The sequence below is a fragment of the Symphalangus syndactylus genome, chromosome 13, assembly GCF_028878055.3.
Source record: "Symphalangus syndactylus isolate Jambi chromosome 13, NHGRI_mSymSyn1-v2.1_pri, whole genome shotgun sequence".
Classification (NCBI taxonomy): domain Eukaryota; kingdom Metazoa; phylum Chordata; class Mammalia; order Primates; family Hylobatidae; genus Symphalangus; species Symphalangus syndactylus.
Genome location: NC_072435.2, coordinates 48,081,191 through 48,099,433, shown reverse-complemented (window position 1 = coordinate 48,099,433; position 18,243 = coordinate 48,081,191). Strand labels below are relative to the sequence as shown.

Below are 18,243 nucleotides of genomic sequence, written 5' to 3'. Positions count from 1 at the left end.
CTAACAATTCCATATTGGACACTATATTCCATAGCCTTAACCTTAATGATGTATATCCAATCAATTATTAAAGTTATTTCTTTACATAAATAAGAATTTCTCACAACCAATTTTGTATCAGCTCACTCACTATTCCTCTTTTTTGCCTTCACAAATCCACTTGTAAGTGCTGCTAATGAAAGTGTAGATTCCAAGCAACTTGAATATTTTGTCTGAAGTTAAAATCCTTAAGCTTGACCCAAATAAACCGTCTACGTATGTTCATGTTATGTCAGCTTTTTTAAGGTAAAATATTATTTAGAATATTCTAGAGCAGCCTCTATGAGGGGATCTCTCATTTGATTTCACTCTACTTGCTGTAACACCCAAAAATGCAGAGTGAGGTTGATTTCACCTAGAATTTGCAAATAAGACCTGGCCTCTGCTGGGATTTACAAGGCAGGGCCAGACTTTGGATTGAGAATTTACAGAAAACCAACAGGAGGCATTTTCTGCATTGTGAGATATCAACATAGACGTTTTAAATTCCTCTTTTGAGAGTGTGGCTTTTTGACCTTTCCACATCTTCATTAACCTGCCACAGGCATGTGAGAGGCTCCAGGAGTAAATAGAATCTGATGGCAGAATCTGTAAGTGTAAACAAGCATCTTAAGGCCACAAAGTATCCAGAGCCATGACCACAACTATACCTACCTGTAAAATGTGATACTGGAGTAGAGTATTCTTGTCCTTCTACTTACCCAACAGCTAGCAAATCAGGATGGACAACCCACATCCTGGAGTTCAGCCAAAGTTGTTCCATTTTTTATTTAGAATCATCCTGAGTCTTCTCTGCCTGGCTTATCATTGAACCGTCAGCCCAGGGTCACTGGGAACCCTCTCACAATCACCTATGAATCTCTGAGACATTGGAGAATGTCAAGAACAGAATTGTGTCAGGCTGACGAGTGATTAATTCTGCTTCTGTCCCAGTGTGAGAGAAATGAGTCTTCTTGTGTTTGTTTTACCCCTTATACAAGAAGTATCTTTGGTTGTTACCCAGATGAGAGTTTTTCCAGTTCCCTGGTACTTGGGTAAAAAATCAGGAGGTCTGGAGGCTCAAACAGATAAACGAATTGCTTGCATTTCATATAGTCATAAAAAAATAGATGAAGCAGGCTGAGTGCAGTGCCTCATGCCTGTAATCCCAGCACTTTGGGGAGCCAAGACTGGTGGATCACCTGAGGTCAGGAGTTCGAGACCAGCCTGGCCAACATGGTGAAATAGGGATTTTACCATGTTGAATAATGTGTTGAATAAACCAACACATTTTAGCCGGGTGTGGTGGCTCATGCCTGTAGTCCTGGCTACTTGGGAGGCTGAGGCAGGAGAATCTCTTGAACCTGTTAGGCAGAGGATACAGTGAGCCAAGATCACACCATTGCACTCCAGCCTGGGCAACAAAGTGAGACTCAGTCTCAAAAAAAAAAAGAAAAATAGATGAAGCAGTCATGATTCCTACCATCCTGGAAGTTTTAGTCTAAATAAGCAACTGGAAAAACGGTTGAATTATGCATCATATGGTGGGTACAATAAATAGATGTGTGCAAAAAACAACTTGGGCTTTTTTTGAGCCACTTTCTTTATATTGTGGCTTCTGATGTCTACACCTGAACTTATAAACAGAAGAGTTGTTATTATTATTTGTATTTCTTTTGCCCTGCTAAGAATACTTATTTTTCTTCTAAAAAAATTATTCTACAAAACCTTAAGGGATTTTTTTTTTGAATTGAATATTAGTATGTAACATAAAATTTACAGGGCGGTAGCTACAAAAGATTAAAATTATACAAACTCAGATTTAAGTTTACTTAAATAAGCTTTAAAAAAAAGAACTGACAGTACCCCCCAGTGGCATAGAGAACCGAATTGTACATGAGCTCTACACTCTGCCCCAGCCCTGTTCATATTCACCCTTTTTGGAGGCCTTGTTTATGTCTGGCCCTACCCTGGAGTCTTGCCTCAAAGAACTGATTGGAAGAGATCAGAGTTTTGGGTCATGAATCCTGTTGCTTTTTAGAGCTGGTGTTCAACATTTTCTGAAACTTAAAAGTAGATAAATGGGAAATATAAAGTATGTATTATAGAATCTTTTCAAATTTTTTATTAAAACCAGTGCTTGAAGAGACATTTAGCAACTTGTTTTCTGTTCTTGCAGTTGATTTCTGTTTTCTGTTCTGTTCTGTTTTCTATTCTTTGCAGTTGATTCACAAGTCACAAGAAAGTAAATATAAACACAATACAAATTTATCTAAATTTTGTTAAGCTCTTTCCATCTGTATCCGTTTCATCTGTCTATATTTAGCTTTTACTCTATGCAGTTTTTGAAAAATCAATGACAGATAAATACAAATAAAAATGCTTTGTCCTTTAAAGCCTTGGAATTATTGAACACTTAGTATCAACTGAAAGGGTGTTATTAGGATTAAATCACGTGATGTGCTATCACAGCACTCTGTAACATCCTATCGAGCACATAGTACCTGCTTAATAAACATTGCATTAATACATGTGCACATGTTGTTTTCCAAACGCAGACTTACTCAGAAATTGCTGCTTTCTGTTTTCTTCATAAACTTTAAAGAGGCAGCAAAGAATGTAATACTTTAGGATGAAGAATGATTGTCTTCATTTGTACCAGAAGTATTTGTGTTGTGAAAAGAGTGCTGGGTGTAAGGGACTCTGTGTTGTGCCTCATTTCCCTAACTAATGCTAATAATAAGCCCAGGGGGAGCAACATCATTATTGACAGGGCACTTGTTTAAAAGACCCATTTATGGACCCTTTCCATACCTGCAGAATTACATTTCATAGAGTGGAGCCAAAATTACCAAGTCATTTATAAGCTCATTAGAGCTTGAGAGGAAATGCTTAGTTAAGGGGTTATGAGCCCAGGCTTCTAATTAGTATCACCTGGCCATTTTGCAGAACTCTTTTTACTTGTGCCCTGTCCATGGATTCTGTTTATTGTTCTTGGTGGAAGCATCCATGTTGTTTTAATTAAGTGGCTCATGTGACTGTAAGGTGTGGCGAGAATCAAGTATGAGGAATTCAAAATATATTCATGAGAGTTAAGTTCCATCTTTGCATTAAAGGGTGGTCCAAGAACCTGTTCTGATTGGATTTGGTAGGGACAGTGGAGCATGGCCCATATTTCCATTACTGTGGCAGAAATTGCTGGTGCCTGTGTCAGGGGATGGCTCCTGAGGACAAAATAAAGAAAAGCATATTTTTATCTCTGTGGAGCTACTCATTGTTTCTTCATCTCTTCTGCTATAAAGGGCAGAAATGGATGGAGTTTTTCTGTCTTGGTCCTTCTGCCTGTGGATGTGGTGACAGCAGGTAGACCTGTGGTGCTGACACTTTTAAAGGCATATTCTCAAGATGCAGGTGTAATTTGTCCAGAAAATTTTATCTGAGAAAGAATCCTAGGGAAGGAGGAGAAAGAGAAAAAAATGGCCTTTTCTTTTTCACCTAAACATGTCTGAGATCAAGATCTGTGTCCACTCTGCTTCCTCCAGGAAACATACGTTTAGTACTTGCAAACCTGTACTTCTGTACCTGTGTTTTTCCTCCCTAATGAGTTTGTCTTAACTACTTGAAAAAATTCTTACAATAATCAAAGTCCCTGAAAAATATATTTTTTTCTATATACCAGAGCCCTCTCTATATTGTGGCTTCTTATATGCCATGCAGAAGTCTCACTATGAATTTATAATCTGCAATATTAAAAATGTCCTTTTGTGGCTGTTGAACATGGGAAGGTGTAGATACTCAAAATTCCTATTGGAGAAAACCTGGGGTTTTTAGTGCAGACAGAGAACATGTAATGTTGCGGTTTCATCTGTGTTCTTTATTATGTCTATGCAGTACAGGATTAAGAAAACACTCATTGAAGCAGTATGGTATTTATTACCCAGAAAATTCTTAAAAAATTGTTAGGAGATACCTGCTCTCTACAGTGCTAAAGAAAGACTATTTAAAATCACTATTAAAAATTACAGAACATGGGAGATATCTGTATCTTGAACTTTCCATAAAACTAATGTTTCCTTATGGTGAAATTCAGACTGTGATTTACCTTTCGGGGGCAATATCTCAGCGGTAATGCTGTGTCCTTCTGGGTGCATCAGGACGTTATAAAAATTTGTTCTAGTGTAGTTGATGTTAATAAATCACTTGGTTGATAAGCTCTCTGACACATTTTTCACTATGGAATTATTTTTCTCTTCATCATTAAGTATCTTTATGCAGGTGATGTGAATAAACCAAAACATTTAATCTGGCAGCTGCCCTTCTTTCTTAGGTTTCGTTTGCATTTGTCTGTTTTTGGAAAATGAAGGCTCTTACCTTTGTTTACAAACCAGAAAAACACAGGCTCATTCTATTACTGGATGTTTTAAAAAATAGTCTATTGGGAACAAAAACATTGGCATACTGATGAGCTTATTAGAAATTTAGCAACTCACACTTTATCCCAGATCTTCTGAAAAAAAAAGAAAATCTGCATTAACAGGATCTCTAGCTTATTGTACACATTAAAATTTGAGTGATGCCTTCTAAGTGAACATGTCTATTCCATCTGAATAATACACAAAACTATGTCTTTTTTTTTTTTTTTTTTTTTTTTTGAGACGGAGTCTCGCTCTTTCACCCAGGCTGGAGTGCAGTGGCGCGATCTCGGCTCACTGCAGGCTCCGCCCCCCGGGGTTCACGCCATTCTCCTGCCTCAGCCTCCCTTGTAGCTGGGACTACAGGCGCCTGCCACCTCGCCCGGCTAATTTTTTGTATTTTTAGTAGAGACGGGGTTTCACCGTGTTAGCCAGGATGGTCTTGATCTCCTGACCTTGTGATCCGCCCGCCTCGGCCTCCCAAAGTGCTGGGATTACAGGCGTGAGCCACCGCGCCCAGCAAAACTATGTCTTTTCTATCTGAAAAGTACGCACAATTAATTCTTTTTTTTTTTTTGAAATGGAGTTTCACTCTTGTTGCTCAAGCTAGAGTGCAATGAATCTCGGCTCACTGCAACCTCTGCCTCCTGGGTTCAAGCAATTCTCCTGGCTCAGCCTCCCAAGTAGCTAGGATTACAGGCATGCATCACCATGCCTGGCTAATTTTGTGTTTTTAGTAGAGATGGGGTTTCACCATGTTGGTCAGGCTGGTCTCGAACTCCCAACCTCAGGTTATCTGCCTGCCTCAGCCTCCCAAAGTGCTGGGATTACAGGCATGAGCCACCATGCCTGCCACACAATTCTGTATGATGTAAATATAGCACTCAAAATTGTACATGTTAGTGTTTTTGCCCTCAATTTTATACTTATTATATAGAAAAATATTACATACACGGTGATGTTATGGCTCTTATACCACTTTTTTTTCTCAGAGTTAGAGAATACATTAAGGAATATTTCTGTGTTGAAAACTATTTTATTGAATAATTTCAGTCATTCATATAAGTCAGAACCAGCTCTCTTTAGTCTCTGCATTTTACCTTGAGTCAAATTAAAAATTCTGCCCATGACCAATTGGTAAATACGTGTGTTTGTGTGTGTTTTCCAGGGATCATTGACATTTAGGGATGTGGCCATAGAATTCTCTCTGGAGGAGTGGCAATGCCTGGACTCTGCACAGCAGAATTTATATAGGAATGTGATGTCAGAGAACTACAGAAACCTGGTCTTCCTGGGTGAGAATAACTTTAATATGCAATTCCTAGTATATGCTACAGGTTTCATTTTGCTGCAGACCTTATTGGACTGAACAAAGGAGGATGAACACCAGAATAAAGACAAAGACAAAAGAGTATATTTGGAAGAAGGGGTCGGGGACTCCTTGCTTCTGGTGAACAATGGTCCTGAGCTTCTATAGCTCTTTGTGTTTATTGAGTAAAGGAGATAGGGAGAAGGGGGAGGTTGTGGTCAGCTGCTTGACTTAATGCAGGCCTGCATGACTGTATTCTTTGAACAGTACTCTCCAGATGTTCCAGTAGATAACCTCAAGGAGCATGGCATCAGGGAGTGACTGTCCTCAGTGTACCTTCTGGTGGCAGAAGCAGAAGCAAGTTTGCCTACATTCTGCATTCATGATAAACAGTTTGCTGTTTGATCATATAGCCTCCAGTGGAATGCTGAGTTGGTCACAACACTCAGGCATTCGGCTCCCAACATTTCCCCCTTCCTGTTTAGGCATTAATCGAATAAATGTAAGGCCAGGATGGGCAGCTCTCATTTTCCGATTGGTCCATCCGATTTTACAGACTATGAACAGAAAACAGAGACAGAACAGCATTACTCCAAAAACTACATATGAGATGTTGATGTGGTGCTTTAGATAGGTCCAAGGATTGAGGCTCTCCAGGCTTTGCTGGAATTCAGTCCAGTCTTCTAAAGAAGGCTGAAACTCTTGAGTTTGCTTATTTAAATCAAGAATTTTGTTTTGTAATTCACCAGTATCAAAGGTGACGTTGGGTGTGAAAGCTCCCCGCAAATGGGCTTTCACAAGGTCCCCTGGATACTCACTTTGGTTATATTCTAAGTTGGTTACAGAAATATGAGTGTAATTTAAATGACAGCACAATTGCTGTTTCAATTATAAGCTTTGTAATTTTTCTCCTAACCATAGAACCATGGATTTCAACATTGCCACTTCAGTTTATAACTCAGTGTTAATTTTATTCTGAAGTAGCCATGCTTGGTTGGCTGTATGCATCTGCATCTAGTTCTCCACATACTGAGCTTTTGAATAGAACTATGCAAAGCTACAGAGGACATCACAATAGAAGTTACTAGTGTGACCAAGGAAACAATAGCAAAAATTATCATGCCTAAGGCTCTACGGACACGATGAGTAAGTTGAGTTAGAAGTTTCACAAAGTGCAAAGCTGGGGTGGCAGCCCAAGGCTCAGACAGATTAACAGAAATGCATAGCTCAGGGATGCGACCCAAAATGTGCCAAGATGGGGGCTAATCCTTACTGGATATTATTGACACATTGGCTTCTGTTTCCATAAGCCCATAAAATTTCTTTCCTTTAATTTGTACTACACAGGTGGGTCTATTAGAGTCTATGAGTTGTGATAGATTTCTCATGTAGTTGTGCTCCCAAATCCTTTATTTCCTCATTTCTCCTTTTGTGGAGAAGGGTGTAATTTGCAGGGCATAAGCAATAATTGCACTATATATTCCCCTGGTTCAAAAACCCAAAGATCTTGTGACATTAAAACTACTTGGATTTCTCCTTTATAATCAGAGTCAACTACTCCTGGGATTACAGTGATGCCTTGCAAGTTAAGGCAGCTTTTGCCTAAAATTAGTCCCAAGTATCCTGCTGGTATAGGTCCCCAAATGACCGTGGGTACTTTGGTAGGTTTATCTCCTATAACTAATGTAATTCTTTCCCTGACTGGGAGATCTAATTGTGCACTTCCTGGTGTTCCTGGGGAGAGGGAATCAATGTTTCTCCTGGGACCAACCCTTGAAGTGGGGTTGTGATCTGGACTGGGAATGCCCTCATTGTTTGAGGGGCCTGGGTCCAGGGCCCCTTCTTGTTCCCAACAGGGGGGTGTCATTATGATGAAATTTTGAGTGGCACTGATTAGCCCAATGATTCCCTTTGTTACAGCGAGGACAGAGTCCTGACACTTTTTTCTGCTTGGGGTGGGGAGCAACGCATTGTAAAGTCCTTTCTGTCCTGAGATCTGGTGGCATTCCTTTTTGAAATGTCCAGTTTTTCCACAGTTGTAACGTTTTCCCACTTTAGGGTTTGACCCTTGGCTCCTTTTAGATCTGTCAACTACTAAACTAGCCATTGCTTGTGCTAACATTGTAGAACAATGAAATTCAGTTCCTGCATTCTGACAAGCTTTAAGGTAATTCCCCAAGCTTTTTGTGGATCTCACAGGAGCCATTGCACACTTGGAATCTGCATTTACGTTTTCATAGGTTAGAATTGTGGTAAGCATTTCTGCAGCAGGGGCATGAGGGATCTGATGCCACACTGCCTCTTGTAGCCATGTGATAAATTGTGCATAAGGCTCTCATGATCCCTGCATGACATGTAGAAAGACTGCACTGGAACTCCCTCTTCAGGAATTGTGCTCCAAGCATGCTTGGCGGCTAAGGCAGACCAGTGGTAAGCAGCCTCTGGGAATGTTAATTATCGTACCAGATCTGAAAATGGGCCACTGCCTGTCATCATTTCCTCTGTAATGTTTCCTTGACCAGTGGCGTGATTCTACCTAGCCTGGTCTGCACACATTTCTTGCCAATTTAAACTCCATATCAGGTATGCACTGGCAGATAAGCAAGTGCAAGCCAAATGTTTTATATCAAAGGGTGGGAGGCGCATGGCTCTGAACACCGATTCTAAAAGCCCTATAGTGAATGGGCTTTGCACTCCATTATTAACCACACTAGCTTTTAATTCTTTTAGTAATTTAAACTGTACAGGAGTGTGCTCATGTAAAAGATGTTGTGGATTGTTCAGATCAGGCCTCACAGTAATAGGAAAAGCACAAGGTCCTAAAGATTCCCTAGCCACAGCAGCAGCATGCAAAATTTTTTGTACAGGAGTTTCTACTTCTGTTATTGGAGGGGGTAGCAGAGGCCAATGCTCCTCTCCTTTTTCCTGCTTAGCAAATGGACAATTCTCCCCTTTCTCCTGCTCATTATTTTCAATAGGTGCCGTTGGGGAACAAATTATCTTTTTAATTCTTGAGACTCAGAACCTGACTCCTGTTGTCTGACAGAATAAGGAGACCAGTGGCAGTAGGACCGTGCAAACCAAACCCCAAGCAGAAAAAACAGAAGGGTCTAGTTTAAGACCTTTTTGATGAGCCCATTTCAATCTGTCTCCTACTCTGTTCCAATTTTCCACATTGACAGTACCTGCCTGCAGAAACCATGGGTTATGCATAATAACCTCCTGAAGAAGCTTAATGTCTGTGAATTAACTTGAGCTCCAGACTGTTTCAACAGAACTTTATTACATCCTCTTTACTGAGCACATTACTAAGTTGGTAATTGGAGAATATGAGCAAGATGCCTATTGTTCATTTTTAATAAAACAGATATTGCTGCCTTTAAGCCAGACCTGATCATTTTTCTGGAAGAAGGAAAAGAGCCCTGGAATATGAAGAGACATGAGATGGTGGAAGAACCCCCAGGTAGGTGAGAGTGAATACAGACAACATGGATGAGAGGTCCAAAGTCAAGGAGGAAGCCAGTCCTTAAAGTGATTTGGGAAGTTGTGTTCCAAAAGAAGTAGTTTCCGGAAAGCCTAATTTTTATTTTTATTTTTTAATTTTCTCTCACACAGGGGCATCTTCTGTCTTATGCTCTTAAGATTTCTAAGAACTCTTCTTTCACTTCATTAATTTTCCTTCAAGTTTACAGTTGACAGCCAAAGTACTGTTCATGGCATACAAGAAAGTGCACAATCTGACTTTTTGTTTTTTGTTTTTTGTGGACACACAGATATCTGCATAATTTTAAGTTAATCCATGTTAAACTGTCTTTTAAGTTCTCTTTTTCCATCATCTCTGAAGTGTGTGAGAGTAGTTGTTTCTGTATCATTGGGGTTTTTTTTGTTCATTTTTCTGCACATTTCATTCTGTTTTTATTACTATAGTCTTGAAATATAGTTTGAAATTATAAAGTATGATGTCCTTCTGCTTTTTTCTTTTTCCTCAAGATTGCTATGGCTATCCACAGTTTCTTGTAGTTTCATGTAAATTTTATGATTGTATTTTTCATTACTGTGAAAAAAACACTGAAATATTGACAGAGTTTATTGAATCTGGAGATCACTTTGGATAATATGGTATTTTAACATTTATTTGAATGTATAGACATAAAATGTGTTTAAATTTATTTGTGTTCTCTCATTATTTTTCATTGATAAATCCTTGAAAAGTTTTTCAGCTCATCAATTAAATTTGTTCTCAGATATTTACTATTTTAGTACTATTGTAAATAAGATTGTTTTCTTCCTCTATTTTTCAGATAGTTTAAGTGTATGGAATCATAACTTATACTTGTATGTTAATTTTATATTTTGCTAATTTACTGAGTATTTATTAGTTTGAAAAGATTTTAATGTACTGTTTATGGTTTTTTATAGAGAACATTGCATGATCTACAAACAGCAACGTTTTACTTATTTGCCTTCAATTTCAGTGACTTTAAAATTTTTTTGACTAATTTTTCTTCCACATACTTCAAGTGCTATGTTAAAATATAAGCATTGACAATGGCACAATATACTTTTGCATTGGTGTCTGAATTTGGAGGAGCAAACACCTCTTAAAGTTTTTATAAACTGGTTTCAGAGGGTAAAAAATCTTCTTTCGTTGGGCCCCCAGGGTGATAGAATGCCCTCTGGGTTTGTAGTAGAGTGGGGTTGTAGCTTGGTCACAAGCCTGCTGGATCTGCACTAGGGTTGGCTTATTATAAGGGGCTTAGGCAGTTGTAATTCCCATTTTATTTTTGGACAGAATAAATATCCTTCAGGACTTTGCTCAGTAGGGTAGACGCTAGGGCAGGTTTCTGCAGTCAGGTCTGCATATGGTGGGCTTTATATTAGGATGTGGATTAGTGTGGCTTTCATTGAGTACCAGAGAAGATTTCTGAGGTCACTGTGGGTTTCTACATAGGCAGAACTGGCCATGAACTGTGGCTTAGGAAGCTGGAACTGAGTCAAGGAACTGCTATTGGGATGACACTAAGTACCAAGGTCTGCAGGCCTGCCATCATGGCTCTAAATGGGTATCAATCTCCAAGCCTCTGGAAGACCAAGACCTCTCACAGACTGTGGCTGGGAGGAGTTTGGGATGATTACAGAATAAGTTCAAAATTCTCAGTGGGACCAAGTTGGGTGGGACATTTTCTGGTCTGTAGTCAAGAGCAGGGGTCCTGTAGTTTGCCACCTGAGTGAAAGCTTGCCTTCTGAAAAGGGTGCTCCTCAGTCTTGGGCTTTAGCGAAGTCTCACAATTGCCTCCCTGGATCTCAAAGCTCTCTTAAAGGCACTTATTTTTGAGATGGGGTCTCACTACATAACCCAGGTTGGTCTTAAAATTTTGGCCTGAAGCAATTCTCCAACTTTACTGTACCATGTTGCTGTCATTACAGATGTTAACCATGATGCCTGGTTCTCTCATTAAGACATTTTTGTCATGGATGACTGACAGACTTTCTTGCTGTTGGGGGTTAAGCAAATAGGGGACCTTTCTCTTTTTATCTGTTTCTAAGAGTGTAATTGCTTTATGTCTATCTCATACAATCTTTGTCTTTTTGTGGCTGACTCATTTCATTTTGCATAATGTTATCAAGATTTATCTTTATAATTGGTAGAATATTTTCTGCTTTTTGAAAACTGAGTGATATTCCAGTATTTTTATATTTCAGATTATATTTACTGAATGATTTGGTAACAAATTTGCATTGTCATTATTTATTAGCTTACAGTAATAATTATTGCTCTGTAAATGACTCCTCATATGACCATACGTGTTAAAGTATATATATGTGTTGCATTCTATTTTATTAGTCTAATTTTTCATCCTTATACTTACACCAGATAGTTTTAATTCTGTAGCTTGGAATGTCTTTTGAAATCAGGAACTTTTTTTTTTTTTTTTTTTTTGAGACGGAGTCTTGCTCTGTCGCCCAGGCTGGAGTGCAGTGGCGCAATCTCGGCTCACTGCAAGCTCCGCCTCCCGGGTTCACGCCATTCTCCTGCCTCAGCCTCTCCGAGTAGCTGGGACTACAGGCGCCCGCCACCACGCCCGGCTAATTTTTTGTATTTTTAGTAGAGACGGGGTTTCACTGTGGTCTCGATCTCCTGACCTCGTGATCCGCCCGCCTCGGCCTCCCAAAGTGCTGGGATTACAAGCGTGAGCCACCGCGCCCGGCCTTGAAATCAGGAACTTTAATGCCTGCAACATTGCTTTATTTTTTAAAGATTGTTGGGTATTGTCTTTTGAGATTCTATACACTTTTAGGGTTGCTGCTTCTATTTTTTCAAAAATGCAATGAGAAATTTGAAGAGCATTTCATTAAATGTGTAGATTACATTGAGCAGAATGAACATCTTTACAGTATTAACTATTACAACCTTTGCATAGGAGCGTGCTCAAGTGTTTTGTTAAATTCCTGTATATTTGAGAACATGCTGTGTTTTGTTTTCTGTTCTTGTGTTAGTTTGCTGAAAATGATGGTTTCCAGCTTCATTCATGTCCCTGCAAAGGACATGAACTCATTTTTTTTTTATGGCTGCATAGTAGTCCATGGTGTATATGTACCACATTTTCTTTATCCAGTATATTACTGATGGGCATTTAGCTTGGTTCCAAATCTTTGCTATTGTGAATAGTGCCGCAATAAATATACGTGTGCATGTGTCTTTATAGTTGAATGACTTATAAACTTTTGGTTATATACCCAGTAATGGGATTACTGGGTCAAATGGTATTTCTAGTTCTAGATCCTTGAGGAATCACCACATTGTCTTCCACAATGGCTGAACTAATTTATACTCCAATCAGCAGTGTAAAAGCTTTTCTACTTCTCCACATCTTTTCAGCATTTGTTGTTTCCTGGCTTCTTAATAATCGCCATTCTAACTGGCGTGAGATGGTATCTCATTTTGGTTTTGATTTACATTTCTCTAATGACCAGTGATGATGTACTTTTTTTCATGTGTCTGTTGGCTGCATAAATGTCTTCTTTTGACAAGTGTCTGTTCATATCCTTTGCCCAATTTTTGATGGGGTTGTTTGTTTTTTTCTTGTAAATTTAAATTCTTTGTAGATCCTGGATATTAGCCCTTTGTCAGATGGATAGATTGCAAAATTTTTCTCCCATTCTGTAGGTTACCTGTTCACTCTGATGATAGTTTCTTTTGCTGTGCAGAAGCTCTTTAGCTAAATTAGGTCCCATTTGTCAATTTTGGCTTTTGTTGCCATTGCTTTTGCTGTTTTAGTCATGAAGTCTTTGCCCATGCTTATGTCCTGAATAGTATTGTCTAGGCTTTCTTCTAGGATTTTTATGGTTTGGGGTATTACATCATCTTTAAATCTTTTACATCTTTAAAGCATCTTGAGTTAATTTTTGTATAAGGTGTAAGGAAGGAGTCCAGTTTCAGTTTTCTGCGTATGGCTAGCAAGTTTTTTCAACAGCATTTATTAAATAGGGAATCCTTTCCCCATTTCTTGTTTTTGTCAGGTTTGTCAAAGATCAGATTGTTGTAGATGGGTGATGTTATTTCTGAGGGCTCTGTTCTGTTCCATTGGTCTATGTATCTGTTTTGATACTAGTACCATACTGTTTTGGTTACTGTAGTCTGTAGTATAGTTTGAACTCAGGTAGCATGATGCCTCCAGCTTTGTTCTTTTTGCTTAGGATTGCCTTGCCCATGTGAGATTTTTTTGTTGTTGTTGTTCCATATAAAACTTAAAGTAGTTTTTTCTAATTCTGTGAAGAAAGTAAATGGTAGCTTGATGGGAATAGTGTTGAATCTGTAAATTACTTTGGGCAGTATGGCCATTTTCACAATATTGATTGTTCCTATGCATGAGCATGGAATGTTCTTCCATTTATTTCTGTCCTCTCTTATTTTCTTGAGCTGTGGTTTGTAGTTCTCCTTGAAGAGGTCCTTCACATCCCTTGTAAGTTGTATTCCTGGGTATTTTATTCTCTTTGTAGCAATTGTAAATGGGAGTTCACTCATGATTTGGCTTTCTATTATTGGTGTATAGGAATGCTTGTGATTTCTTCACATTGATTTTGTATCCTGAGACTTTGCTGAAGTTGCTTATCAGATTAGGGAGATTTTGGGCTGAGACAATGGGGTTTTCTAAATATACAATCATGTCATCTGCAAATAGAGACAATTTGACTTCCTCTTTTCCTCTTTGAATATCGTTTATTTCTTTTTCTTGCATGATTGCCCTCATAGAACTTCCAATACTATGTTGAATAGGAGTGGTGAGAGAGGGCATCCTTGTCTTGTGCCAGTTTTCAAGGGAATGCTTCCAGTTTTGCCCATTCAGTATGATATTGCCTGTGGGTTTGTCATAAATACCTCTTATTATTTTGAGATACATTCCATCTCTACCTAGTTTAGTGAGAGTTTTTAGCATGAAAGGTGTTGACTTTTGTCAAAAGCCTTTTCTGCATCTATTGAGATAATCATGTGGTTTTTGTCATTGGTTCTGTTTATGTGATGGATTACTTTTATTGATTTGTGCATGTTGAACAAACCTTGCATCCCAGGGATGAAGGTGACTTGATCTTGGTGGATAACCTTTTTGATGTGCTGCTGGATTCGGTTTGCCAGTATTTTATTGAGGAGTTTTGCATTGATGTTCATCAGGGATATTGGCCTGAAGTTTTCTTTTTTTGTTGTGTCTCTGCCTGGCTTTGGTATCAGGATGATGCTGGCCTCATAAAATGAGTTAGGGAGGAGTCCCTCTTTTTCTATTGTTCGGAATAGTTTCAGAAAGAATAGAATCAGCTCTTCTTTGTACCTCTTGTACAAAGGCTGTGAATCCATCAGATCCTGGACATTTTTGGTTGGTAGGCCCATAAGTACTGCCTCAATTTCAGAACTTCTTATTGGTCTATGCAGGGATTCGACTTCTTCCTGATTTAGACTTGGGAGGGTGTATGTGTCCTGGGATTTATTCATTTCTTCTAGATTTTCTAGTTTATTTGCATAGAGATGTTTATAGTATTCCCTGATGGTAGTTTGTATTTCTGTGGAATCAGTGGTGATGTCCCCTTTATTATTTTTCATTGTGTCTATTTGATTCTTCTCTCCTTTCTTCTTTTTTTAGACTGGCTAGCAGTCTATCTATTTTGTTGATCTTTTTAAAAAAACAGCTCCTGGATTCATTGATTTTTTTTGAAGGGTTTTTTGTGTCTATCTCCTTCAGTTCTGCTGTGTTCTTAGTTATTTCTTGTATTCTGCTAGGGTTTGAATTTGTTTGTCCTTCTCTAGTTCTTTTAATTGTGATTTTAAGTTCTTGATTTTAGATCTTTCCTGCTTTCTCCGGTGGGCATTTAGTGCTATAAATTTTGTAGACACTGCTTTGTCTGTGTCGCAGAGATTCTGGTATGTTGTGTCTTTGTTCTCATTGGTTTCAAAGAACTTTTTAAATTTCTGCCTTCATTTAATTATTTACCCTGTAGTCATTCAGGAGCAGGTTGTTCAGTTTCCATGTAATTGTACGGTTTTGAGTGAGTTTCTTAATCCTGAGTTCTGATTTGATTTCACTGTGGTCTGAGAGACTTTTTGTTATTATTTCCGTTTTTTTACTTTTGCTGAGGATTGTTTTACTTCCAATTATGTGGTCAGTTTTAGAATAAGTGTGATGTGATGCTGAGAAGAATGTATATTCTGTTGATTTCGGGTAGAGCCCTGTAGATGTCTATTAGGTCTGCTTGAGTTCAAGTCCTGAATATCCTTGTTAGTTTTTTGTTTCATTGATCTGTCTAGTATTGACAGTGGAGTGTTAAACTCTCCCACTATTATAGTATGGGAATCTAAGTCTCTTTGTAGGTCTGTAAGAACTTGTTTTATGATTCTGGGTGCTCCTGTATTGGGTGCATATATATTTAGGATAGTTAGCTCTTCTTGTCGCGTTGATCCCTTTACCATTATGTAATGGCCTTGTCTCTTCTGACCTTTGTTGGTTGAGTGTCTGTTTTATCAGAGACTAGAATTGCAGCCCCTGCTTTCTTTTGCTTTCCATTTGCTTGGTAAGTATTCCTCCATCCATTTATTTTGAGCCTATATGTGTCTTTGCATGTGAGATGGATCTCCTGAATACAGCACTTCATTGGATCTTGACTCTTTATTCAATTTGCCAGTCTGTGTCTTTTAATTGGGGCATTTAGCCCATTTACATTTAAGGTTAATATTGTTATGTGTGAATTTGATCCCCTCATTATGAGGCTAGCTGGTTATTTTGCCTGTTAGTTGATGCAGTTTCTTCATAGTGTCAATGATCTTTACAATTTGGTATGTTTTTGCAGTGGCTGGTATACCAGTTGTTTGTTTTTATGTTTAGTGCTTCCTTTAGGAGCTTTTGTAAGGCAGGCCTGGTGGTGACAAAATCTCTCAGCATTTGCTTGTCTGTAAAGGATTTTATTTCACCTTCGCTTATGAAGCTTAGTTTGGCTGGATATGAAATTCTGGGTTGAAAATTCCTTTCTTTAAGAATGTTGAATATTGACCCCCTAGTCTTTTCTGGCTTGTAGGGTTTCTGCAGAGAGATACACTGTTAGTCTTATGGGCTTCGCTTTGTGGGCAACCCGACCTTTCTCTCTGGCTGCCCTCAACATTTTTTTTCTTCATTTCAAGCTTGGTGAATCTGACGATCCTGTGTCTTGGGATTGCTCTTCTAGAGGAGTATCTTTGTGGTGTTCTCTGTATTTTCTGAATTTGAATGTTGGCCTGTCTTGCTAGGTTGAGAACATTCTCCTGGATGATATCCTGAAGTGTGTTTTCCTACTTGGTTCCATTCTCCCCATCACTTTCAGGTACCCCAATCAAATGAAGGTTTGGTCCTTTCACATAGTCCCATACTTCTTGGAGGCTTTGTTTGTTTCTCCTTATTCTTTTTTCTCTAATCTTGTCTTCTTGCTTTATTTCATTAAGTTAATCTTCAATCTCTGATATCCTTTCTTCTGCATTATTCATTCAGCTATTGATACTTGTGCATGCTTCACAAAGTTCTCATGCTGTGTTTTTCATCTCCATCAGGTCATTTATGTTCTTCTCTAAACTGGTTATTCTCGTTAGCAATCCGTCTAACCTTTTTTCAAGGTTCTTAGCTTCCTGTCAGTGGGTTAGAACCTGCTCCTTTAGCTTGGAGGAGTTTGTTATTACCCACCTCTGAAATTTGTCAAATTTGAATTTGTCAATTTGTCAAACTCATTCTCCATTTAGTTTTGTTTCTTTGCTGGTGATGAGTTGTGATCCTTTGGAGGAGAATAGGCATTCTGGTTTTTGGAATTTTCAGCCTTTTTGCACTGGCTTCTCCCCATCTTTATGGATTTATTTGCCTTTGGTCTTTGATGTTGATGACCTTCGGATGGTGTCTCTGAGTAAACATCCTTGGTTTAGATGTTGCTTCTATTCCTTTCTGTTTGTTAGTTTTCCTTTTAACAGTCAGGCCCCCCTGCTGCAGATCTGCTGGAGCTTGCTGGAGGTCCATTCCAGACCCTGTTTGCCTGGGTATCACCAGCGGATGCTGCAGAACAGCAAAGATTGCTGCCTGTTCCTTCCTCTGGAAGCTTCGTCCCAGAGGACCCCTGCCAGATGCCAGCCAGTGCTCTCTTGTATGAGCATCTATCAGCTTCTACTGGGAGGTGTCTCTCAATCAGGAGACATGGGTGTCAGGGACCAACTTGAGGTGGCAGCATGACCCTTAGCAGAGCTTGAACGCTGTGCTGATAGATGTGCTGCTCTCTTCAGAGTTGTCCAGCAGGGATGTTTAAGTCTGCTGAAGCTGCACTCACAGCCATCCCTTCCCCCAGGTGCTCTGTCCCAGGGAGATGGGTGTTTTTACTATATGCCCCTGACTGTGGCTGCTGCCTTTTTTTTTTTTTTTTCAGAGATGCCCTGCCCAAAGAGGAGGAACCTGGAGATACCATCTGGTCTTGCTGAGCTGTGGCGGGCTCCACCCAGTTCAATCTTCTGGGCGGCTTTGTTTACACCGTAAGGGTAAAACTGCCTACTCAAGCCTTGGCAATGGCAGACGCCCTTCCCCCACCAAGCTCGAGCTTCCCAGGTCAAGCTTAGACTGCTGTGCTTGCAGCCAGAATTTCAAGCCAGTGGGTCCTAGCTTGCTGAGCTCCATGGGTGTGGGACCCACTGAGCCAGACCACTTGGCTCCCTGGCTTCAGCCCTCTTTCCAGGGGAGTGAATGGTTCTGTCTCACTGGCCTTCTGGTCACTATACTGGGGTGTGGAAAAAAAACAAAACAAAACACAAAACCTCCTGCAGCTAGTTTGGTGTCTGCCCAAATGGCCTCCCAGTTTTGTGCTTGAAACCCAGGGCCCTGATGTCATAGGCACCGGAGGGAATCTCCTGGTCTGTGGGTTGTGAAGACCATGGAAAAGCACAGTATCTGGGCTGGAGAGCACTGTTCTTCATGGTACAGTCCCTAAACCCTTCCCTTGGCTAGGAGAGGGAGTTCC

At 39.5% G+C, this 18,243-nt stretch overlaps 1 protein-coding gene across 8 annotated transcripts in view; it reads left to right on the top strand.

Moving 5' to 3' along the window:
• Positions 1-18,243, top strand: part of LOC129459381 (zinc finger protein 676-like) — a 375,112-nt gene that overhangs the window by 186,961 nt on the left and 169,908 nt on the right. The window contains exons 2-3 of one of the 8 annotated variants that reach the window (XM_063616158.1): positions 5,599-5,725; positions 9,107-9,202. The exons of 2 other annotated variants lie outside the window; for them this stretch is intronic. In XM_063616158.1, coding sequence (XP_063472228.1) covers positions 5,599-5,725; positions 9,107-9,202 — 223 coding nt within the window. Of the gene's footprint in view, positions 1-5,502; positions 5,726-9,106; positions 9,233-18,243 lie in introns of those variants that run through there. 5 more of the 8 variants (XM_063616164.1, XM_063616163.1, XM_063616160.1 and 2 more) reach the window with 5 other exon arrangements.